Below are 25,271 nucleotides of genomic sequence, written 5' to 3'. Positions count from 1 at the left end.
AGAGTTTCTCACAATTTACACCAAATTAAATTTCCTTTATATATATATATATATATATATATATATATTTTAAATAACTGATAGGTTTTGACGCAAATAGTCCGTATTTTTTTTATAGTAATTAATTCTTTTTTGTCTTTAAATTTAATTAATATATAATGATTTTTTAGTTGTCGCAACCGGAATCGCGACGGGACGACGATCCAAAGAAACGGGTTTTGAAAAGAGATTTGGAGTCGCCACCATAGTTTATTCTGGAAAACTACGGAAAAACCATAAAATGATAAGACACGGTCCGTGAAAACCAGATTCTAGGTTCGGGAGTCGGTTACGTGTAGGGAAGGTATTAACACCCTACAACGCCTGCCTTAAGGCAGTACCTTTAACTAAATGCACGAATATGATGTGGTTTTCAAAATGTTTAACTATCCCCTAAAATAAAATTATAAATAAACAAAATATATTTTTTAGTTTTTTGGGCCCGACAAGGATTGACCTTGCTCCTACGTATTCTCATTCAAAATGAGAAATCAGGGTTACGTAGTTCTTTTAGAAAACTGCTTGAAAATTTGTTTGAAAATTGTTTAGAAAATTTTGTTTGGAAAATGATTATGGATAAATTTGGATTTTTGGGAAAGTGAACCTGACAAGGGCTAGCCTTGCTCCTACGTATCTCCACTTTTGATGGAGAATCAAGGATCACGTAGTTCTGGCAAGGCGATATTGTTTGTTGTTTGAAATTGTTGATGTTTTTTAGTTTTTTTGAAAATTTCATATTTTTGATATTTTTATAAAATAACGGAAAAGGTATTTAGCACAAGGACGATGCGCGCGATCACACGTGTGCTCAACCTTTAAAATATTTTTGTAATTTTACTTAAGAAAGAAGAAAAGGTTTTAGCACAAGGACGACGCGAGCGGTCACACGTGTGCTTAAACCTTTAAACGTATTTTTTGTAATTTTATAAGAAAGAAGAAAAGGTTTTAGCACAAGGACGACGCGAGCGGTCACACGTGTGCTTAACCTTTAAAACGTATTTTTTTGTAATTTTATAAGAAAGAAGAAAAGGTTTTAGCACAAGGACGACGCGAGCGGTCACACGTGTGCTTAACCTTTAAAACGTATTTTTTTTTGTAATTTTATAAGAAAGAAGAAAAGGTTTTAGCACAAGGACGACGCGAGCGGTCACACGTGTGCTTAACCTTTAAAACGTATTTTTTTGTAGTTTTATAAGGAAGAAGAAAAGGTTTTCAGCACAAGGACGACGCGAGCGGTCACACGTGTGCTTAACCTTTAGAACGTATTTTTTTGTAATTTTATAAGAAAGAAGAAAAGGTTTTAGCACAAGGACGACGCGAGCGGTCACACGTGTGCTTAACCTTTAAAACGTATTTTTTTTTGTAATTTTATAAGAAAGAAGAAAAGGTTTTAGCACAAGGACGACGCGAGCGGTCACACGTGTGCTTAACCTTTAAAACGTATTTTTTTGTAGTTTTATAAGGAAGAAGAAAAGGTTTTCAGCACAAGGACGACGCGAGCGGTCACACGTGTGCTTAACCTTTAGAACGTATTTTTTTGTAATTTTTATAAGGAAGAAGAAAAGGTTTTTAGCACAAGGACGATGCGTACGATCACACATGTGCCTAAACCTTTAAAATATTTTATTATTATTTTTTAGAAAAGAAGAAGAAAAGGTTTTAGCACAAGGACGATGCGCACGATCACACATGTGCCTAAACCTTTAAAATATTTTTTTTGTAAATTTTGTATATATATAAATATTTTTATTTTCTATGTATTATTAAATATGTATTTTAAAATAAATAGATGTTTAGAATAAAATAAAATAAAAAAACAATAAAAATAATAACAACAATAACAATAATAAAAAAAACAAATAGAATAAGAAAAAGAAGGAAACAAAATAAAATAAATAAAGAAAAGCAAATAAATAAATAAGTAATGAAAATAAAACAAATAATAGGGGTGCCTAAATAAGAAACTGGGGTGTCTAAACTATTTTCCTCTTTTTTTTTTTTATAGATTGGGCCTAAACCCAAACTGAAAGGGGTGTGGAAGTGATAACGGAGGTGCCCAAACTAATTTTATTTTTAACAGCGAACTGGGCCTAAGCCCAGACGGACAGGGGGCGTGAAAAGGAAAACAGGGGGAACAGAAACAACTTTGTTTGGTTTCGTTTTGGGTATGGCCCAGCACTGGCCCAGGGAGGTGTGGGGGGTGCACGGGTGCGATGTAGGGATTACGCGAAGAAGAAAGGACCTTTATTTTTATTTTTGTTTGTTTTTTTTTAGAGAGTGTTGTTTCCGAAAAACAGGCCTAAGGCCTTTCCTTTCAATCAGCAAGGGTTTCTTCCATTCTTCTAAACACTCCATTCTTCTCTGAGACCCAGGATCTTCTTCTCTCTGAACAAGGGAACCCGGAAGCGCCCACCTCCGCCGTTGCTTCTTCAAGTCCCAACGAAAGACGCCCTCTACTGATCTCGGCATCAACCGCGACCTCAGGCGCCACCAGGAGGACTGCCGCCGCGGCACCACTGCCTTCCCTCTCTTCCTGCTTCGAAAATGGTAACCCTCCTCACCTCCACCAGGACTGGCCGCCGCCAGTGCGCCGATGGCCGCCGCATATCCTTTCGGTTGTCGCGCCAAGCTTCTCCTCTCCTTCTCTTCTACCACGGACGCCGCCACCAAAGAGGCAGAAAGTGCCGCCACCGAGGCCGCCACGGGCCGTTCTGTCAGATCTCCTCTTCTGCCATAACCGCCGCGCCCAGTTGCCCTCGCCGGAGCTCCTTCCCTCACCGGCGCCACCACTTTCCTTCTTTCATTCTCTCTGAAATTTACTGATTAGTTTGGATGTTTTGTCTTCTAAGATTAAGAACGATGGATGTCTGTTTTGTCTGAAACAGTGGTGGCCTCTTTTCTTTTTTGGAATTAGTCTGATGAATGTTGTAACCTAGAAATCTTGAGGGAGTGGACTAATTAGATAGGTGTATTACAGGCTGGTGATAACATAGTTTTTGGTGCTTGGTGATGGAGTCAATGAACTCAAGGATGTTGAACTAGCGATGCAGCTGAAATATTAATCTGTCACCCTTGTTTGAATGTGTTGGATATAACAGAGGCAAACTTTGAGCGTATTGGCATGGGATCTGTGATTTTTATTCTCTTTGATACAGGTGAAGGATGATGGAAGGTAGTTGCGGCCGACACTATAACTCGGGTTGAGGGAGATCTTGTTAGATAGAAAAGTTATTTCTGCCTTCTGTTTTGCTTTATGAAAATGCATTTGCTAATCCAGTTTACTCTTTACTTGCACGTTTTCTGGGTAACAAAGGGGTATGGAGTGTTGATGTTAGGAAAGTGTATGCCTATCTTCTCTTGTTAGTTAAATAGACGAAATTTGCAGGCGCTGAAACTGCATTTTGGGTGCAGTTTTGATTAACAGAGGAAAGCAAGCAAATGCAACCATATACATTGGTGGAACATCAATCATTCATCTCTCAGCATGCATAAGGAAAGCATATCTACGAGGAGCATGACCAAAAAGCTTGGGAATACGAAGACTTACCTTCGCGGCTTCAAGACTCTTCCGTCCGGTTTTAGTCCCCTGGCTCTCTTAGACCGAATCTTCTTTGGATTACCAAAATGTTCTTACACGCCCAGAAACGTTAGGTTGAATGTGCACTACGGTTCCGGATGGCAGCCAAGGTGAAGGTGAAGGCAAAATGATTCTCTCCCTCCCTTTTTAATGACTGTGATGAAACGATTTTCAAAAGCCAACCCAAACTTCTGTCTCCTCTGCTTCCTGGGAGCTCTGGCCTATCCTCTGGGATCTTCCTTTTGTTTTTTTCTTTTTCTTCATGTCTTCACTGTATTAGTTGCAGAAGCTCGTTCGAAAAATCTTCCCCTTTGATGTATGCTTGTAGTCTTACGTAACAAATTTCAGTAAAAGGAAGCAAGACTTTTTCACGCTGTCACTGAATGTGCTCATTTTAAGCATAACTGTGTGTCGCAGGATGGTAAGCATTGCCTGACGCTTTGCGTTGTAGGAGGGGCAGCTTCATTGACCCTAGGATTTTTTATTTTTTATTTCTATTTTTTAAATTAAATTTTTTTTTTTTTTTTAAAAAAAAGACTAAATAAAATATAGTAAAATAAACTAATATAGAAATAATGTAAGAAGAAACAAAATAGTAATAATACATATTATAACGAAAATAGAATTAAAATAATAATAAAATAAAGTAAAATAAAATAGAATAATAATGGAAGAAAAGAAAAAATATAAAGTAATATAATATAATAAAGTAAACTTAAAAAATAAAAAAAAAATAATAAAATAAATAAATAACCAAATAAGATAAAAATAAAGAATGAAAGAAAAACAATACAAGAAAAATTACATAGAATGGGACAACGTAAGAAGCGACCTATTATTTAGTCAATCCGGACGAAATTAGGTGTTGACAGCTGCCCCTCTTTACTTAGATATTACCGGATAATATGAAAATTTGATATTTTCGTATTATTGGAGTAAAAGCTAAGTAAAGATAGAAATACTAATTTCGTCTGGACTTTAAAATGAACAAGGAACAACAGAGAAATTAAAACAAAAAGAACAAGGCTAAGAGATTTGAGGTGTGCAGACCTCATGGAGGTCGTCATAACCCTATGGATGAATGAATGAGGTGTAACAACCTCGTGGAGGGTGTAACAACCCTATGGATGAATGAATGAGGTGTAACAACCTCGTAGAGGGTGTAACAACCCTATGGATGAATGAATGAGGTGTAACAACCTCGTGGAGAGTGTAACAACCCTATGGATGAATGAATGAGGTGTAACAACCTCGTGGAGGGTGTAACAACCCTATGGATGAATGAATGAGGTGTAACAACCTCGTGGAGGGTGTAACAACCCTATGGATGAATGAATGAGGTGTAATAACCTCGTGGAGAGTGTAACAACTCTATGGATGAATGAATGAGGTGTAATAACCTCGTGGAGAGTGTAACAACTCTATGGATGAATGAATGAGATGTAACAACCTCGTGGAGGGTGTAACAACCCTATGGATGAATGAATGAGGTGTAACAACCTCGTGGAGGGTGTAACAACCCTATGGATGAGTGAATGAGGTGTAACAACCTCGTGGAGGGTGTAACAACCCTATGGATGAATGAATGAGGTGTAACAACCTCGTGGAGGGTGTAACAACCCTATGGATGAATGAATGAGGTGTAATAACCTCGTGGAGGGTGTAACAACCCTATGGATGAGTGAATGAGGTGTAACAACCTCGTAGAGGGTGTAACAACCCTATGGATGAATGAATGAGGTGTAACAACCTCGTGGAGGGTGTAACAACCCTATGGATGAGTGAATGAGGTGTAACAACCTCGTGGAGGGTGTAACAACCCTATGGATGAATGAATGAGGTGTAATCATAGCTTCGACGATTGTCCTACAGAGGAGTGCCGTCGTAGAAGGAAAACCTGTATTCAAATTTTTGAAACATCAGTAGATACTGAGCCGATCATTGAAGAGACTTAGAAGCAAAGGTTGTGTTAAACTTTCACTATTTCTCTTTCCCCTTAAGGATTTTTCAAACGTTTTTCCTTACTTCTCATGAAATGTATGATGTAATGCCACGAGGGTGCATGAGTGCATAAACACATGAGACCTTTATTTCGTTCTTTTCTCTTGCTCTCCTTTTTCTTTTCTTTCTTTCTGTTTTTTCATTATTTGTTATTATTTTATTTTATTTTTTTTGGAAATTCCATGTTTGGAACCCGTTGTCAATATTGTCATCAAACTCGATGTACATTCAAAATGCATTCATTGAAAATAATGTCGAGAAATGGTGAGCCCTTTGATGAAGAGGAAAATAGTGTAACTATTGGTTCAAATTCCCTTTATCGCTGTTTTGCCATCCAAACTAGCTTGAACCCGAGAAAGTGTGAGAAATGGTTATGAAAAGTGGATGGCTGAATGACGGTTTGTGAATGATGGTTTTGTGGATGATGGTTTTGTGGATGATGGTTTTGTGGATGTCGTTAATATTTCAACAATCAAGGCTTACAAGCCTGCCCCAACTTTGCTGTGCACAATAAATGTGATTTGGAGAGGTGGACAGGTCTAGGTAGGGAGGAATGCCCTAGTTTGACGATTCTTTCTTGACGGGAAGACTTCACATTATATTTTTTCATTTTTCCTTTATGCTGTATTTCTCTTCTTCTAGTGATTGTGTCATTCACCACATCATTTCGTTCCAGAGTTAAGTTCATGAGAAAAATCAGGACAAACATTCTTCAGTCGGCGTGGACTTTAATTGGCTTGTACCGTGGCTAAAGGTCAAAGGGTTTTGAAAGAAACGGATAATGAAGGCCCAAATAAGTGTTTGACGGTCGAATTGTCTTAACAAGAATCATCTGCAATGTGTCGAGTCAACTGTCTCTAGGAGTTTGGAACTTCGGACGTCCTTTTATTTTTCATCATTTTTGTTTTGTTTTTTGTTTTTGTTGTTTTTTTTTTCTTTGGTTTTTTTTTCTTCATTCGTCTCGTTGCCTCTACTGTGACCCTTTTTGAAACTTTTCTTTTTTCATTTATCTTTTCCCACAAATCTTCTCCTTGACTTGGATGCCCCTGACGTTCCTTTGGATTGACATCGATATGCTAATGATTCTTGTTGAGGGTGATGAAGAAAAACAGTTATAACTTACGGCTCAAAGAGGGTGCAACTGGATAAATTTCTTTTATCACTTGAGTGAAGAAAAATGGCCACACGTCATTCTGAAGCTTGCTCGCCCTACTTCCCCCAACCTTAAACCTGAAGTGAAACTCTGCAGCGATTGACAAATCAACTTAATTTCTTTTTCTTTTTTTTTCTTTCTTTTTTCTTATTTTTCTCCCCGATCGACGGATCATTGGGTACGCGTATCCTGATGAAAGCTGCCCCAGTATTATATTCATGACAATCCTCTATTTTAAAGGGGAACGAGAAAGCTAGGGGTTCAAGTAGTATGAATGCAGACGCTTCAGTAGGAAAAGAACACTAGTTACTATGAATCAAGAAAAGACTCAACACTAGCATTTTTCAAAACTTTGTTTGCTTTTGCTTTTCGAAAGTACTATGCCCTCGGCAGACATTATTGACAACGAATTCAACATGTGTCTTTTTTTTTATTTATTATTTTTTTTTTACGACATCCCTCAGGAACGAGTTCGTGCTCGATGGATATACCTGTGATGCTTTAATTATTATCACTTTCTTTTTCCTTACTTTACTTTAAAACCCAGTGCGACATGAATCGTGTCGAAAGAAAAATCGGAAAAGTTGAATAATGGATAAAACCGTATGGTATTTATTGAATGAAGTAACACAGAATACAACATAATTCAAAAACAGTGTTAATATCCCTTAGTGGCATCCCCTATCGCGGAATCATCATGCGTAAAACTTTTTTACCGCATCAGAATTAACCGGTAAAGGTAACTCCTCTCCATCCATCCTTGTGAGGATTAGTGCCCCTCCAGAGAATGCCTTTTTTACTACAAATGGTCCTTCATAGTTTGGGGTCCACTTGCCTCTGTGATCCTTTTGTATAGGCAAAATCTTCTTTATCACCAGTTCGCCTTCGTGGAACTCCCTTGGGCGCACCTTTTTGTCGAAAGCCTTTTTCATTCTTCTTTGGTACAATTGTCCGTGGCACACCGCTGTTAGTCTCTTTTCTTCAATGAGATTGAGTTGGTCAAACCGAGTTTGAACCCACTCAGCTTCCTCCAATTGGGTTTCCATTAAAACTCGTAGAGATGGGATTTCCACCTCAAATGGAAGTACCGCTTCCATGCCATACACGAGCGAGAAAGGTGTTGCCCCAGTTGACGTTCGTACTGATGTACGATATCCATGCAAAGCAAAAGGAAGCATTTCGTGCCAATCTTTATAGGTGACTACCATCTTTTGCACAATTTTCTTGATATTCTTATTAGCAGCCTCTACTGCCCCATTCATCTTTGGACGGTAAGGGGAAGAATTGAGATGATGAATTTTGAACTCCTCACATAATTCCGCCATCATCTGGTTGTTTAGGTTGGTGGCATTATCAGTGATAATCTGGTTAGGTAACCCGTATCTGCAGATCAACTCCTTTTTTATGAATTTGGTCACCACTTTTCTAGTCACGTTGGCATAAGAAGCAGCCTCAACCCACTTGGTGAAGTAATCGATCGCGACTAGTATGAAACGGTGCCCATTTGACGCTTTTGGCTCTATAGCTCCGATAACATCTATTCCCCACATTGAAAATGGCCACGGTGCAGACAACACGTTCAAGGTCGTGGGCGGCACATTGATATTGTCTGCATACATTTGACATTTCTCGCACTTCCTCACGTGTGTACAACAATCATTTTCCATGGTCAACCAGAAGTAACCAGCTCTCAAGATCTTCCTGGCCATTGAATGCCCATTCATGTGTGTGCCAAATGTACCTTCGTGCACTTCTTTCAATATCAATTCGGCTTCCTTTGCATCCACACATCTGAGGAGAACCATGTCATGATTTCTCTTGTATAAAATATCCCCATTTAAAATAAAGCTGCCAGCCAACCTCCTTAACGATCTTTTATCGTTTTCAGATGCCTTCTCAGGATATTCTCGGGTCTTAAGATAGTGCTTGATATCAAAATACCAAGGTTTACCATCTACCTCCTCCTCGATGAAATGGCAATATGCTGGCTCTGCATGGCACTTCATTTCAATCATTGGTAATTCTGTATCTTGGTCAACTTCAAACATCGAAGACAAAGTAGCCAAAGCGTCTGCTAATTGATTATCTTCCCGCGGTATGTGGTTAAATGTGATGACGTCGAAATACTCCATTAATCCCCTGATGTAAGCTTGGTAAGGAATTAATTTCGAATCCCTAGTTTCCCACTCTCCCTTTAACTGGTGGATGACTAAGGCTGAATCTCCATATACATCCAGAATTTTCACTTTGGACTCTATTGCCGCCCGAATACCCATAGCGCAGGCCTCATATTCTGCAATGTTATTTGTGCAATTAAAGCATAATCTTGCCGTCATAGGTAGGTACTGATGCTCTGGAGAGATGAGAACTGCCCCTATGCCATGCCCCATCACATTCGAGGCTCCGTCGAATAATAATGTCCACGTTTCTTCGTCCCGGTTTTTTCTACCTTCTTCGAATAGAGCCATGATATCTTCATCGGGAAATTCGGGCTGCATTGGCTGATAATCGCTGATGGGTTGATGAGCCAGGTATTCTGCTAACGCACTCCCCTTGACGGATTTCTGAGTAACATACACGATGTCATATTCTGACAATAGCATTTGCCACCGAGCTATCCTTCCAGTAAGAGCAGGCTTTTCAAAAATGAACTTGATAGGGTCCACCTTGGATATCAACCAGGTTGAGTGACTCAACATGTATTGCCTTAAGCGATGAGCAGCCCACGCCAATGCACAACAAGTTCGTTCTAACGACGAATACCTTTGTTCGCAGTCTGTGAATTTCTTGCTCAGGTAGTATATGGCGTGCTCTTTCTTCCCAGCTTCATCGTGTTGACCCAACACACAACCCATCGACTTATCCAACACAGTCAAATACAAAATAAGTGGTCTTCCTGGCTCAGGTGGACGTAATACGGGAGGGTCTTGTAGGTATCGTTTGATTTTTTCAAAAGCGGCTTGACAGTCCTCGTTCCAAACCACAGCTTGATCCTTTCGTAACAACTTGAACATTGGTTCACACGTAGCGGTTAATTGGGAGATGAATCTAGCAATGTAGTTCAGTCTACCCAAAAAACCTCGAACCTCCTTTTCTGTTCTAGGCGCAGGCATTTCTATTATCGCTCGCGCCTTATCAGGATCCACTTCTATCCCCTTTTGGCTAACCACAAAACCCAACAATTTCCCAGATTTCACTCCAAACGTGCATTTGGCGGGGTTTAACCTGAGTTTATACTTTCTCAATCTCTCAAATAATTTCTTCAAGTTGAGAATGTGCTCTTCTTCCGATTCAGACTTTGCAATCATGTCATCCACGTAAACTTCGATTTCCTTGTGCATCATGTCATGAAAAAGTGCCACCATCGCCCTTTGATATGTTGCCCCGGCATTCTTGAGCCCAAAGGACATCACCTTATAACAAAAAGTTCCCCACAGCGTGATAAAGGTTGTCTTTTCCATATCTTCTGGCGCCATTTTGATCTGATTATATCCTGAGAAACCATCCATGAATGAAAATAGCGAAAACTTGGCTGTGTTATCGACTAGAGTGTCGATGTGCGGTAGTGGGAAATTGTCTTTTGGACTTGCACGATTCAAATCACGGCAGTCAACGCACATTCGAACTTTGCCATCTTTCTTGGGTACTGGTACGATATTCGCCACCCATTGCGGGTATTTCGCCACAGCCAAAAATCCTGCATCAAATTGTTTCTGCACCTCTTCCTTGATTTTCAAAGACATCTCAGGCTTCATTCTCCTTAGTTTCTGTTTGACCGGGAGGCATTCCGGCTTAAGAGGGAGTTTATGCTGCACGATATCGGTATCCAAACCGGGCATATCATTGTACGACCAAGCAAACACGTCCTTAAATTCCTTCAATAGGACACGCAACCTTTCTCTTATTTCCTCTTTCATGGTTGTGCCGATCTTGACTTCTTTTATCTCGTCTTTCTCACCCAAGTTGAGTATTTCGACATCTTCCTGATAGGGTTTTATTTCTTTAGACTCTTGTTCCACTAACCTCATTAGTTCTGGAGAGGGTTCCGAACCATCTTCATAATCATCTTCCGTATCATCGACAGGGTGCTCCAGATTAGGGATATCGACATTGTTATTTTCAAAATATTCATTGTCATATCTGCATTATTTAAGTTTTTGAAAAAAGAATAAATAAACAAAAAAAACGATGGAGGAGGCTAAATGAGGATAAACACGATTCAAATATCACACTGAAAGCAAAATAAAAGCGTCAACCCGTAAGTCAGGAATCCTAAAGCCCCGGGTAAAGCGATAGGATCAATTAATATATTACATTTCGTTCGAATTAAACATCACAGGTAAATCCACAGTCTTCCAATTGCTGAGCCGCGCATCTGGTGAGCAAGCCCACACGAAGTTCGAGCTTTCAGATCCATCTTCCTCTTCCAAGACCGCTATAAGGCTAGTGTTCACCCATCCAGCGCTGCGAAAACTCTCCTTGATATCACAAATGTGAATCTTCCTCGTCCTTGGTTCCCGTCGTTCTATCCGAGCCAGACTACGCTCCCTCCTTTCCTCGATCAGCCTCTTCTTATCCCCCTTGCTGGGCTTGTACCCTAGGCCATACCTGCTTTTGTTCTCGACCACCTCCAATGGGGATGTCCGCCCCTGTCCGTGCTTGCCTAAACCGCTCCCGTACTTATAGCCTTCTTTCAGCATGACCTTGGCCGCCATGATAGAGGCACATGACAGATATGGGTTTACTGGAAATGGTTCCACATAGGTGTTTCCCACGATCTCCAATGATTGGAAAGCTGTCTCGAGAGCTTCCTCGGCTGCTTCTATATAACGGGCAGAGGATGGCCCACTCACAAGGAGATCCTCCTCTCCAGAAACTATCACTAGCTTATCTCCCATGACATATTTCAGTTTCTGGTGCAGTGTGGAAGGTACAACTCCTGCAGAATGGATCCACGGGCGACCCAATAAACAACTATAGGCTGGGAGGATATCCATGACCTGGAAGGTTATTTGAAACACACATGGGCCAATCTGGACCGGCAACTCTATTTCGCCCATGACTTCCCTCTTGCTACCGTCAAACGCCCTCACAATCATTGAGCTTGGCCTCATATGCATTCCGTCACAGGGTAGCTTCTCCAATGTTGACTTTGGCATGACGTTCAAAGAGGAGCCATTGTCCACCAAGACACGCGCTATGACGTGATCCAGGCATTTCACAGAGACATGAAGAGCCTTGTTATGCCCCCTGCCTTCAATAGGTATCTCCTCATCGGTAAAGGTGAGGTAATTATTAGCAACGATATTGCCAACAATGCCCTCAAACTTGTTCAGAGAAATACCTTGCTCCACATGGGCCTCACTAAGTATCTTCATTAACAACTTCCTGTGAGATGCAGAATGCATGAGCAGTTCTAACAAGGAGATCCGGGCAGGCATGCGGTTTAGCTGTTCCACCACCTTGTACTCGCTCTGTTGTATGAACTTTAAAAACTCGCAAGCCTCTTCTTCGGATATCTCTCTCTTCTCTCCTTCGTCAGGGGTCTCTTTTTCTTGTACACCCTTCCCTTTCAAGAACTCCTTAGCTTTTGCGGTCATTGTTGCTTCCTTATTGTTGGCTCCCTCTCTTGTCAGCTCTGGTGGTGTAAAGATTCGACCACTTCTCGTCATTCCCCCGATGCCGGATATGTTCTCAATGGCCGGGTCAGCACCCTTTCCTTCTCCTAACGCAAATGCCCCATATCTCCAAGGGACAGCTTTCTCATTTTTGTAAGGAAAGGGGGATGGGACACAGATAACCACAGACGGTTTTTCTTCAGTCATCGGTGCAGGAGTGGTTCTACTGAAACGTATCACCAGCGGTTCCGGTAGAGTTACATCAGATTCCCCACCAGTTTGTGCAAACACTTCTTCCTCTTTATCCTCGCGGCATACTTGCATCAAACTTCTGTCAAGCAGGTCTTGCAGAATATCTTCTAATTCAATACACTCTTCAATAGAGTGCTCAGCATCTGGATGAAGTGCACATGATGTACCCATATCATAATCACCTTTCACTAGGCCCACTTTTAACAACGCCTCGAAAATAAACCTCCTAGAACTCCGGATTTCACTCGCATCCCTTATCAACTCCTGTTTTCCGGCCTCGATGGCGTTCGTCGAGGTACTCCCATGCCCGGACAATGGGTTATCCTCGATGCTAGGCTTATCTTCTTGAAACTTTAGCCAACCAGAGTCGATTAGAGCCTGTATCTTATACTTGAAAGCCACACACCGCTCGGTTGAGTGACCAATACCTCCTCCATGGTAACTACACTTGGCATCTGCATCATAACCCCTTGGGTATGGAGGTTGTACAGGCTTCATCGGGCAAATGGCAACCAAACCCTTTTTTACAAGTTGAGGCAACAACTCCGTGTAAGTCATAGGGATGGGGGTGAAATTAACAAATTGATTCTTTCTCGGGTTGGTGTTTTGACCCGCATTGATATTTGGACCCGCGTTTGCCCCGGCCCTCCACGCTTCAGTTGGGACTCGCGGTGGTTGATAATACCCTTGTTGTTGTTGTGGCCTAGTTTGATGATCGAACGAGGCGTTAGCTGCATAGGGGGGTTGGCCTAAGTATGGTCGATAACCATGAGTGGGAGCCTGACCTCTCCACGCAGGCATTATCGAGGCTGCATGCACCTCCCCTTCCTTCTTCTTTCCCGGATTGAAACCGGGTTTTTTGTAGTTTGTAGCTGCGGGCGGGCCATACACAATTTTCCCGTTTTTCAGCCCAATTTCTATCCTTTCGCCAATTATGATGACATCCGCGAAATTGACGGACACGTTCCCCACCATATGTTCATAAAACGGCGGCTGAAGAGTATTTACAAACATTGCCACCATCTCTCTGTCAAACAAAGGTGGCTCAACTTGCGCGGCCAATTCTCTCCACCGTTGGGCATATTCCTTGAAAGTTTCATTGTCTCTCTTCCCCATATTTTGCAACTGCAGACGGTCCGGTGCAACATGCGTGTTGTATACGTATTGTTTCACAAAAGCGTCAGCTAGATCCGCCCAACAACGAATTCTAGAGGGCTCTAAATGGGTATACCAGTTTAGCGCCACCCCAGCCAAACTGTCTTGGAAAACGTGGATGAGTAGCGGGTCATCATAGGCGTACGCAGCCATCTTTCTACAATACATGGTCAGATGGCTTTTAGGGCATGTACTACCCTTGTACTTCTCAAACTCCGGCGCCTTGAACTTATGCGGTATTTTCACACCAGGGGCCAAGCTTAGTCTTGCAACATCTCCAAAGCCGTAGCTTTCCACCCCTTCAATGGCCCTCAATCTTTCCTCAAGAATCTCCAGCCTGCCTTTAGCTCCTTCAAGGTCACTGATTCTCCCATGCACTGCGGTTTGCGATGCGGCCCTAGCTGAAGATTCATGATTAGCGACCACGTACGGCATTGCAGTTACTCGTGTCCCTTCAACTGTGTTTGTTTCGTTCCCTTGTGCACTCACCATGGGAGCTGACACGGAGACGGGTCCCTGAGTGCCGATTGGCGGTACATTGACAGTTGTGGGAAAGGAGAAAGATGCATGCTCTGTTTCTAAGTATTCTCCTACGGGAGGAGTGTAACCTGGGGGTAACCCATATGGCGGGAAAGGTATCGATTGGCTGGCGGTGTTCAACAACGGGGGATAAAAATGGGCATTTCCTCCGATCTGTGCGGACGAAGACTCTGCAGTAGTCTTCAAGGATTCAAGGGCAGCCAAGATCTGGCCAACCTGGTCTTTCAACTGGCTAACTTCGGCTTTAATGGATTCTTGCGACTCCTCCCAGCTTTCCATTATCCTTGAATTGGCTCGAGTCCTGTAGGGATGTCGCGGAAAATTGGCCGTTGTTTTCCTCACTTGTACTGTTTTATTATTTGATTAACTTTAAATTAGATGAGAACGAAATAAAGAAAACATGATGCATGTTGGTAACAGGTGGAAATCACAAGACCACGATGACATTACTGATGGAAATCAATACAAGTTGATACCAGACAAACCTTCCATATCTTTCATTAAAATACTCAGTTCAATACATCGCATAAAGAAAACGAGACACAAGGATCTCAAAATACATCACGCTCGAGCTCGAGCGATAAAGGATTTCATCTCGCCTACCAACCATTTACAATGATTAACAAAAAGTTTTATCTCTTCCGGCGGGCTATAAAAATGAATGCTCGCTTCGGCGTCCAACACCATCTTGGGGATGTCTTCAATTGCTTCGTTTGCCAAGGCCGCCAATTGGGAGAAACTTTCCTTCCAATGTCTCACAACCACTTCTTGCTCGGCGATGTGATCCTCCATTCGCTTTACCAAAGCCTGATGCCTTTCTTCGAACTCCGTCGACCTCCATCTTTCCTCTTGCTCCTCAATGTACTCCTCCATTTGTTTTATCATGGTTCGATGCTCTTCTTCTGCTTCTGCTAGCTTCCAACGCTCCTGGCTCATATCTGACTCAAAAGACACGGCCATTTCTTTCATCTCGTGCCCCGCTTTTTCTACCTGAACCTGCGCTTCTCTCAGTCTTTTCAGGGCCTCTCGCTTATCTCTTTTGGCTTCTTCGTAGAGGTGCTTCCACTGTTTTCCCTCTTCTAACGCCGCATTCTTCTCCTTCACTCTCATGGCGAGCTCCTTGCTTGCAGCTGCAAGATCTTGTTTCAGTCGGAATGTATAATCTCTTTCGGCTTTCTGACTTCTGACAATTTCTTCATAGGCCTGTGCTTTTTCTTCTTTATCATTCCTCATATCAACGAAATCGTTGCGCGCAGCTTGTAATTCCTTTCTCAACCTAGCATTCTTCTCCCTCAGTTTTTCCATCTCTATTTTCAACCCCTTCACCTCTTCGCTCTCTAGGTCTTGGGAGGACCCTTCATCAACTGGCTGATCGCTGATTGGCTTGAAAGGCAGTTTGACTTCCTTTACCCTTTCCAGGATCCAGGTATGATAACTAACTTTGTCGTCCACCACTCCCAACCTTAAATCCTTTTCAGCTCGCATAACGTTTTCCCAAGCACTTCTAACTTTCCTCAACGTTTCGGTGAGGTGCCCATCCTCATAATAGACGAACAATGTCGTAAGGTAGTCCGGTGAAGGTGCCCCTTTCATGGGATTTCCGAATTGCCTTTGAACCAAGACAGGGTTATAATTGATGCAATATCGGGTACCTATGAGGGGTACATTGGGAAAGTTGCCACAATGATGGATGGAGGGCTTAATCCCAAGCCAAGGAAGACGCCATTTTACTTTTCCACCATTCAAGCCAGCAAAGAATTGGGCCCACTCGTTTCCTCCTTTGTCCTTGGGCCCTTGGTGTGAAGGATCTCCCGATAAACACCTGACACTAACCGCCCCCTTACATACGCGCGCATTCATCCACTCATACAGTGCCGGCAAACAACAAAGAATTTTCTTCCCCTTTCTTTCATGGCAAAAACTCAAGGTCCCATAAACATCTGCGAGGACTGCTGTCACAGGGTTTTCTGATCTCGTCTTTCTTGCCACGAAGACATCTATCGCGGCATAATCCACAAAGTCCTCTACTTTGGGAAACAACATGACGCCATACACGGTAAGGGCTAACACGTCCATAAAAGTCTCCCACTCTTCCCCATCAGCTAGATGGTGCAAGTACTGTTCCAAATATCCTTGCGTCAGTCCGCGCACTTGATTCCTAGTTACCAACCTGTCTTCAAGTTCCTCGGGATGTACCTTCATTATGGCGGCGATGGTAGGGATGGAGGCGTGATGCTCCAAGTGTTGATACGGAGTGGTACCCTCTAGCGGCAATCCCAGGATGTGCTCAAACTCCTCTATAGTTGGCGCCAGCTGAAAATCTTGAAAGGTGAAGCATCTTAGCGGAGAGTCGTAATACTGTGCCAGGGCTGTGATAGCAGGCAACTGTACCTCTACCTCCATTAAATCCAACAGATTCCCATACTTCTTCTTGAAGTTTTCTCTCTTTATGGTCTTTAACCTTTTGCCTAAGTCTATCAACCCTGTCAAGTTCCCACTATGAGTCCTCAGGCGAGATTTTTTTCTTAACATGGCAGAGTCGGTCTGTTGTGTAGCACCAGATCTTGCATCAACTTCCATCTTGTACGAGATCAAGCGAATGCCTGTGATTTCCCCCTAAAACCAGCATGTTACCAAATGACGAATGAACATGATGCATGAAAATATAGTGAAGTAAAACAACATGGTTAACAAAAATGTATGCATGGTATGAGAATGCAAAGTCATTATTTTCAAAAAAAAACAAACAGAGTGAGGGTTACAGGAATGCACATTTCTCCCTTTGTGCCCTAATAAAGGTTCAGCGCTTCAGATTGAAAGTCAAGTACATGCAACCTCACAAGGATGGCTCTCTGAACCTAAAGGTCGATGGTCGCTAGAGCTATGGCCCTTTTCATTGCTTCTCCACAACAGTCAGAGTAATCAACTAGATGTGGAGACACAAATGAAGAGAACAGACTCTAGCTTGAGTTCTCACGATAGCCAGACAGGAAGTACATCCCAGAATGACACCGCTACACAACTCCTCTAATTCTAAGTTACGCTCAGACCCGGGTATAGGGCCCCACTCATGATATGCACAAAGTGTGTGTGTGAAGGGAGAATGCAATGCATACCCAAACCCTCACCTGCAAAACAACCAGAAAAATTCCCAGGCAGATATAAACATATTGTCTACCCTAGGGTTCAATATTCCACCGTTATTGCAGTTATTCCAAACATCAAGCATAGATAGAGAAAAGGGAACGAAAAACACAAAGCAAAACCACACCAAATTCGCGCATCTAATTAAATGGCTCGACTCTCTAAAAGTCCCCAGTGGAGTCGCCATCTGTCGCAACCGGAATCGCGACGGGACGACGATCCAAAGAAACGGGTTTTGAAAAGAGATTTGGAGTCGCCACCATAGTTTATTCTGGAAAACTACGGAAAAACCATAAAATGATAAGACACGGTCCGTGAAAACCAGATTCTAGGTTCGGGAGTCGGTTACGTGTAGGGAAGGTATTAACACCCTACAACGCCTGCCTTAAGGCAGTACCTTTAACTAAATGCACGAATATGATGTGGTTTTCAAAATGTTTAACTATCCCCTAAAATAAAATTATAAATAAACAAAATATATTTTTTAGTTTTTTGGGCCCGACAAGGATTGACCTTGCTCCTACGTATTCTCATTCAAAATGAGAAATCAGGGTTACGTAGTTCTTTTAGAAAACTGCTTGAAAATTTGTTTGAAAATTGTTTAGAAAATTTTGTTTGGAAAATGATTATGGATAAATTTGGATTTTTGGGAAAGTGAACCTGACAAGGGCTAGCCTTGCTCCTACGTATCTCCACTTTTGATGGAGAATCAAGGATCACGTAGTTCTGGCAAGGCGATATTGTTTGTTGTTTGAAATTGTTGATGTTTTTTAGTTTTTTTGAAAATTTCATATTTTTGATATTTTTATAAAATAACGGAAAAGGTATTTAGCACAAGGACGATGCGCGCGATCACACGTGTGCTCAACCTTTAAAATATTTTTGTAATTTTACTTAAGAAAGAAGAAAAGGTTTTAGCACAAGGACGACGCGAGCGGTCACACGTGTGCTTAAACCTTTAAACGTATTTTTTGTAATTTTATAAGAAAGAAGAAAAGGTTTTAGCACAAGGACGACGCGAGCGGTCACACGTGTGCTTAACCTTTAAAACGTATTTTTTTGTAATTTTATAAGAAAGAAGAAAAGGTTTTAGCACAAGGACGACGCGAGCGGTCACACGTGTGCTTAACCTTTAAAACGTATTTTTTTTTGTAATTTTATAAGAAAGAAGAAAAGGTTTTAGCACAAGGACGACGCGAGCGGTCACACGTGTGCTTAACCTTTAAAACGTATTTTTTTGTAGTTTTATAAGGAAGAAGAAAAGGTTTTCAGCACAAGGACGACGCGAGCGGTCACACGTGTGCTTAACCTTTAGAACGTATTTTTTTGTAATTTTATAAGAAAGAAGAAAAGGTTTTAGCACAAGGACGACGCGAGCGGTCACACGTGTGCTTAACCTTTAAAACGTATTTTTTTTTGTAATTTTATAAGAAAGAAGAAAAGGTTTTAGCACAAGGACGACGCGAGCGGTCACACGTGTGCTTAACCTTTAAAACGTATTTTTTTGTAGTTTTATAAGGAAGAAGAAAAGGTTTTCAGCACAAGGACGACGCGAGCGGTCACACGTGTGCTTAACCTTTAGAACGTATTTTTTTGTAATTTTTATAAGGAAGAAGAAAAGGTTTTTAGCACAAGGACGATGCGTACGATCACACATGTGCCTAAACCTTTAAAATATTTTATTATTATTTTTTAGAAAAGAAGAAGAAAAGGTTTTAGCACAAGGACGATGCGCACGATCACACATGTGCCTAAACCTTTAAAATATTTTTTTTGTAAATTTTGTATATATATAAATATTTTTATTTTCTATGTATTATTAAATATGTATTTTAAAATAAATAGATGTTTAGAATAAAATAAAATAAAAAAACAATAAAAATAATAACAACAATAACAATAATAAAAAAAACAAATAGAATAAGAAAAAGAAGGAAACAAAATAAAATAAATAAAGAAAAGCAAATAAATAAATAAGTAATGAAAATAAAACAAATAATAGGGGTGCCTAAATAAGAAACTGGGGTGTCTAAACTATTTTCCTCTTTTTTTTTTTTATAGATTGGGCCTAAACCCAAACTGAAAGGGGTGTGGAAGTGATAACGGAGGTGCCCAAACTAATTTTATTTTTAACAGCGAACTGGGCCTAAGCCCAGACGGACAGGGGGCGTGAAAAGGAAAACAGGGGGAACAGAAACAACTTTGTTTGGTTTCGTTTTGGGTATGGCCCAGCACTGGCCCAGGGAGGTGTGGGGGGTGCACGGGTGCGATGTAGGGATTACGCGAAGAAGAAAGGACCTTTATTTTTATTTTTGTTTGTTTTTTTTTAGAGAGTGTTGTTTCCGAAAAACAGGCCTAAGGCCTTTCCTTTCAATCAGCAAGGGTTTCTTCCATTCTTCTAAACACTCCATTCTTCTCTGAGACCCAGGATCTTCTTCTCTCTGAACAAGGGAACCCGGAAGCGCCCACCTCCGCCGTTGCTTCTTCAAGTCCCAACGAAAGACGCCCTCTACTGATCTCGGCATCAACCGCGACCTCAGGCGCCACCAGGAGGACTGCCGCCGCGGCACCACTGCCTTCCCTCTCTTCCTGCTTCGAAAATGGTAACCCTCCTCACCTCCACCAGGACTGGCCGCCGCCAGTGCGCCGATGGCCGCCGCATATCCTTTCGGTTGTCGCGCCAAGCTTCTCCTCTCCTTCTCTTCTACCACGGACGCCGCCACCAAAGAGGCAGAAAGTGCCGCCACCGAGGCCGCCACGGGCCGTTCTGTCAGATCTCCTCTTCTGCCATAACCGCCGCGCCCAGTTGCCCTCGCCGGAGCTCCTTCCCTCACCGGCGCCACCACTTTCCTTCTTTCATTCTCTCTGAAATTTACTGATTAGTTTGGATGTTTTGTCTTCTAAGATTAAGAACGATGGATGTCTGTTTTGTCTGAAACAGTGGTGGCCTCTTTTCTTTTTTGGAATTAGTCTGATGAATGTTGTAACCTAGAAATCTTGAGGGAGTGGACTAATTAGATAGGTGTATTACAGGCTGGTGATAACATAGTTTTTGGTGCTTGGTGATGGAGTCAATGAACTCAAGGATGTTGAACTAGCGATGCAGCTGAAATATTAATCTGTCACCCTTGTTTGAATGTGTTGGATATAACAGAGGCAAACTTTGAGCGTATTGGCATGGGATCTGTGATTTTTATTCTCTTTGATACAGGTGAAGGATGATGGAAGGTAGTTGCGGCCGACACTATAACTCGGGTTGAGGGAGATCTTGTTAGATAGAAAAGTTATTTCTGCCTTCTGTTTTGCTTTATGAAAATGCATTTGCTAATCCAGTTTACTCTTTACTTGCACGTTTTCTGGGTAACAAAGGGGTATGGAGTGTTGATGTTAGGAAAGTGTATGCCTATCTTCTCTTGTTAGTTAAATAGACGAAATTTGCAGGCGCTGAAACTGCATTTTGGGTGCAGTTTTGATTAACAGAGGAAAGCAAGCAAATGCAACCATATACATTGGTGGAACATCAATCATTCATCTCTCAGCATGCATAAGGAAAGCATATCTACGAGGAGCATGACCAAAAAGCTTGGGAATACGAAGACTTACCTTCGCGGCTTCAAGACTCTTCCGTCCGGTTTTAGTCCCCTGGCTCTCTTAGACCGAATCTTCTTTGGATTACCAAAATGTTCTTACACGCCCAGAAACGTTAGGTTGAATGTGCACTACGGTTCCGGATGGCAGCCAAGGTGAAGGTGAAGGCAAAATGATTCTCTCCCTCCCTTTTTAATGACTGTGATGAAACGATTTTCAAAAGCCAACCCAAACTTCTGTCTCCTCTGCTTCCTGGGAGCTCTGGCCTATCCTCTGGGATCTTCCTTTTGTTTTTTTCTTTTTCTTCATGTCTTCACTGTATTAGTTGCAGAAGCTCGTTCGAAAAATCTTCCCCTTTGATGTATGCTTGTAGTCTTACGTAACAAATTTCAGTAAAAGGAAGCAAGACTTTTTCACGCTGTCACTGAATGTGCTCATTTTAAGCATAACTGTGTGTCGCAGGATGGTAAGCATTGCCTGACGCTTTGCGTTGTAGGAGGGGCAGCTTCATTGACCCTAGGATTTTTTATTTTTTATTTCTATTTTTTAAATTAATTTTTTTTTTTTTTTAAAAAAAAAGACTAAATAAAATATAGTAAAATAAACTAATATAGAAATAATGTAAGAAGAAACAAAATAGTAATAATACATATTATAACGAAAATAGAATTAAAATAATAATAAAATAAAGTAAAATAAAATAGAATAATAATGGAAGAAAAGAAAAAATATAAAGTAATATAATATAATAAAGTAAACTTAAAAAATAAAAAAAAAATAATAAAATAAATAAATAACCAAATAAGATAAAAATAAAGAATGAAAGAAAAACAATACAAGAAAAATTACATAGAATGGGACAACGTAAGAAGCGACCTATTATTTAGTCAATCCGGACGAAATTAGGTGTTGACATTAGTAAAATAATTATAATGATAAATATTAATTTTATTTTCATTTTTTTCTTTAAGTTATATTTTCATATTTTTTAGATTCGTGATCCAAATTAAGATAACTTATTCTTTTAGTAAGTCAATAGTTTAAAATTAAAAGAATTCAAAATGAAATAATATATCTTTTCTTCAAAAGTTAAATCTATTGGTAGAACTAGGACAAATTTTATTCTTTAAAGTTTTAGATTTTTAAATTTAAAATTAAATGCGAAAGAAATAGATATTTTAAGATTTGATATGATTTTAGCTAGAAATAATGAATATGAGTAATTTCTTTAAATATTTTTTAAAGGGTTAATACATGATTTATTTAATATATTAATTGACATAAAAGAAATTTACACACCAAATACAATTTCTTTTTATACGGTATCAGTTACTTGAAAAGGAAGTAAAATATATATTTTATAAATATAATTGTATGATTTATTTGTTTAGTTATTTTTTGTTATTTTAAGTGCTTATTAATATTTTTTAAAGTAACTCGTTTTGATATCCGATTGTTACATGTACCACTCTACCTTTGCTGGCCATGTTATATTATAAAACTATTTAAAGTAATTCAATTGGCTAACCTATACTATAATTTAAACAATTTACCACTGGTTTATTTATGTTTAATTTTCTTAATGCACGTCTTATCTAGCATTGTATAAGTATTCGAAATTTAAAACAAAAAAAATGTTGTGATAATATTTTTAGATTTTTTTATGTAGCTAATTGTAGATGAAATATTGTTTTAACCAACTTACAATATAAATCATCTACTAATTCAAATTACCCACATAAAATTATTAATCAAGTAACAAACTTTACAATATTAAGCATCCAAAATATCAAAATCAACATCGGTTCCCAGCTAATATGATTATTTCACTACATACGATTTTAACCATTCGGTTAACCTAATTAGCCAACACAGATAACATAACTAATTAATTGAACAAATCATATTAATTATCCATAAATCCAAAATAATGGCTACAAATAAAGCATTACTCAACACTTCAAAAAGGGTGATGAATAGGATAATTATATGCAATATAAATCCACAAATTATGACAGATCTTTATAACGTTCATATTAAAACCCACAAACTAAGGACTTTTTTTTAGAGCAACCCCTGTTCATTATAAACATCCATGCCTCTCAATTTAATTTTTATTTTGAAAATTTTGATACAATTAGATTATTTTTGTTTGTAGTTATGACTTTTTTTTAAATATTTATTTATAAAAAATAAAAATTAGTCATGTGTCAGCTAAAATCATGTCACATGATAGTGGTAGTTTGATGTGGCAGAAGTCACTGTCACACCGTATCATTACCTTAATCTTAATTTGGTCTCCAAATTTTTATTTTGTCTTAATTTATTTTTATATTTTTTTAAATTATGCAAATTTTTTCATCTCTAAATTGAAACCAAATTTATTTTTTTATAAATATTATACAAATATTTTTATTAAATATTTTGATTAAGATTAAATTTATTTATATTTATATTTTACATTGAACTTTATTTAACATTATTTAGAAATGTTAAATTTATTTATTTTAAATTATTATAAAATTGTTTTAAATTTTACATTTAAATTTATACAATTTTTATTTTTAAAACCAACTAAAATATTTGTATATAAATTATTGAATTTTACATATTTAAAAATATATAATTATTTACAAGAATTGAAAAAGTTGATAAATTTATTTTATTTTATGAAATGAAATTGATAGACAAATTTAAATTAATTTTGTTGAAATCAATTTTGAGTTTTTTTTATTAACATTACTTTTAATTAACAATACTTTTTATTAACAATTTTAAATAAAATTCAATATAAAATATAAATTTAAATGAACTTAATATTACTAAAAATATAAATTTTAATAAAAATATTTGTATAACATTTATATAAAAATTAAATTTTGTTTTAATTAAGAGATAAAAGAAATTGTTTAATTTTAAAAAAGTTGAAATCAAATTAAGACAAAATAAAATATTATAAAGACTAAATTATGATTAAGACAATGACACATAACATTGACTCGTTGTCATATATTACACCTTTACGTGACAAAACATCAATTTGACACACCATGTATTTTAAATTTTTAAGAAAGTTAAAATTTAAAATTTAAGAAAAATGAACCGATACATAGTATCTCTTTAACGTAGTAAAGTACTAATAAAAGTAACATGATTGAATCAAAATTTTTAAAATAAAAATCAAATTTAGAAAAAAAAATAAGTAGGACTGATTTGAAATTTTCATAAAAATATAACAAAGAACATGATTTAACCTAAAATTTAATATATATCTTTTCAAGAAATTTCAAACTACATATAAGTATTAATAGAATATATAAATAACATTTCCCACCTGTGTTTTATTAATATGAGTTAGATTTAATAACAAATTTTTTGTACTTTTCAAGTAAACAAGTGTTTATTTTTCAACTAGAAGTCAATAAATTCATTCTCCTCTTTATTGTTTTCTCCATTAACTTTTTTTTTTCTTTATTTCTCTCTTCAATCCTTTCTTCATCTATTTAATTCAGTTCTTCTATTTTATTATTTTAGAACTAAATTCGCATTACCTTTCACTATACTTACTCGAAAAATAATAATTTAAAATTGAAAATAACCGCTTGACAACTATATAATAATATGAATGATATGACTAAAATGAAAGAATGTTTGATGGACATTCAAGATATTGATAGACACTTCAACTAAAACCTAAAGAGAGAAAAGAAATGATAAATTTATAAGATATATAAAACAAGAGATAGAACTAAAATAAATAGATATTATTAAGTATTTTTCTTATAAGAATGTATATATATTTTTGTCCAAAATAAAATCATCATTTAATTGTAAATTGAAATTTAAGATACCTTTCCAAAGCAATAAATAAGGGTGGCCAGTGTGACTCAGCAAAAATAGGATGTAGTCAAGTCTGTTAACATTTTCCTTAAAATATTTCTCTTCTGTCACTTTCTCTTCTCTCATTTCCATTAAATACAACTGATCCATAAAAAATAAAATAAAAATATCTAATTGATTTTTATTATAAACATTTTATTAAACTGAAATAATCTAACACAAACTCACTCTCGATGAGAAATCTAACTTTTATAAAATAGATTAATAGCAAAAATATCTTGATGGCAGTCCATATCAGTGTTTAAAGCTGGGTCCAATATTTATTATTCCTATGCAACAGTTCATGTGATAAGATACTCATTAA

General features: G+C 38.6%; 1 protein-coding gene across 1 annotated transcript; it reads right to left on the bottom strand.

Moving 5' to 3' along the window:
- Nucleotides 1–2,289: 2,289 nt before the first annotated feature.
- On the bottom strand, nt 2,290–14,614 carry LOC148191455 (uncharacterized). Its single transcript, XM_088101389.1, has 6 exons — nt 12,115–14,614; nt 11,108–12,024; nt 9,437–10,858; nt 8,958–9,334; nt 7,606–8,153; nt 2,290–2,858 (listed from the first exon to the last, which is right to left on the bottom strand). The coding sequence occupies exons 1-6, from the start codon at nt 14,612–14,614 to the stop codon at nt 2,290–2,292; spliced, it is 6,333 nt and encodes a 2,110-aa protein (XP_087957515.1).
- Between the last annotated feature and the right edge of the window lie 10,657 nt (nt 14,615–25,271).

This window comes from Vigna umbellata, chromosome 11 (genome assembly GCF_029865625.1).
Source record: "Vigna umbellata cultivar VRB3 chromosome 11, Vumbellata_1.0, whole genome shotgun sequence".
Taxonomy (NCBI): domain Eukaryota; kingdom Viridiplantae; phylum Streptophyta; class Magnoliopsida; order Fabales; family Fabaceae; genus Vigna; species Vigna umbellata.
The sequence above is the reverse complement of the archived record's forward strand: the minus strand, read 5'-3'. Positions and strand labels throughout refer to the sequence as shown.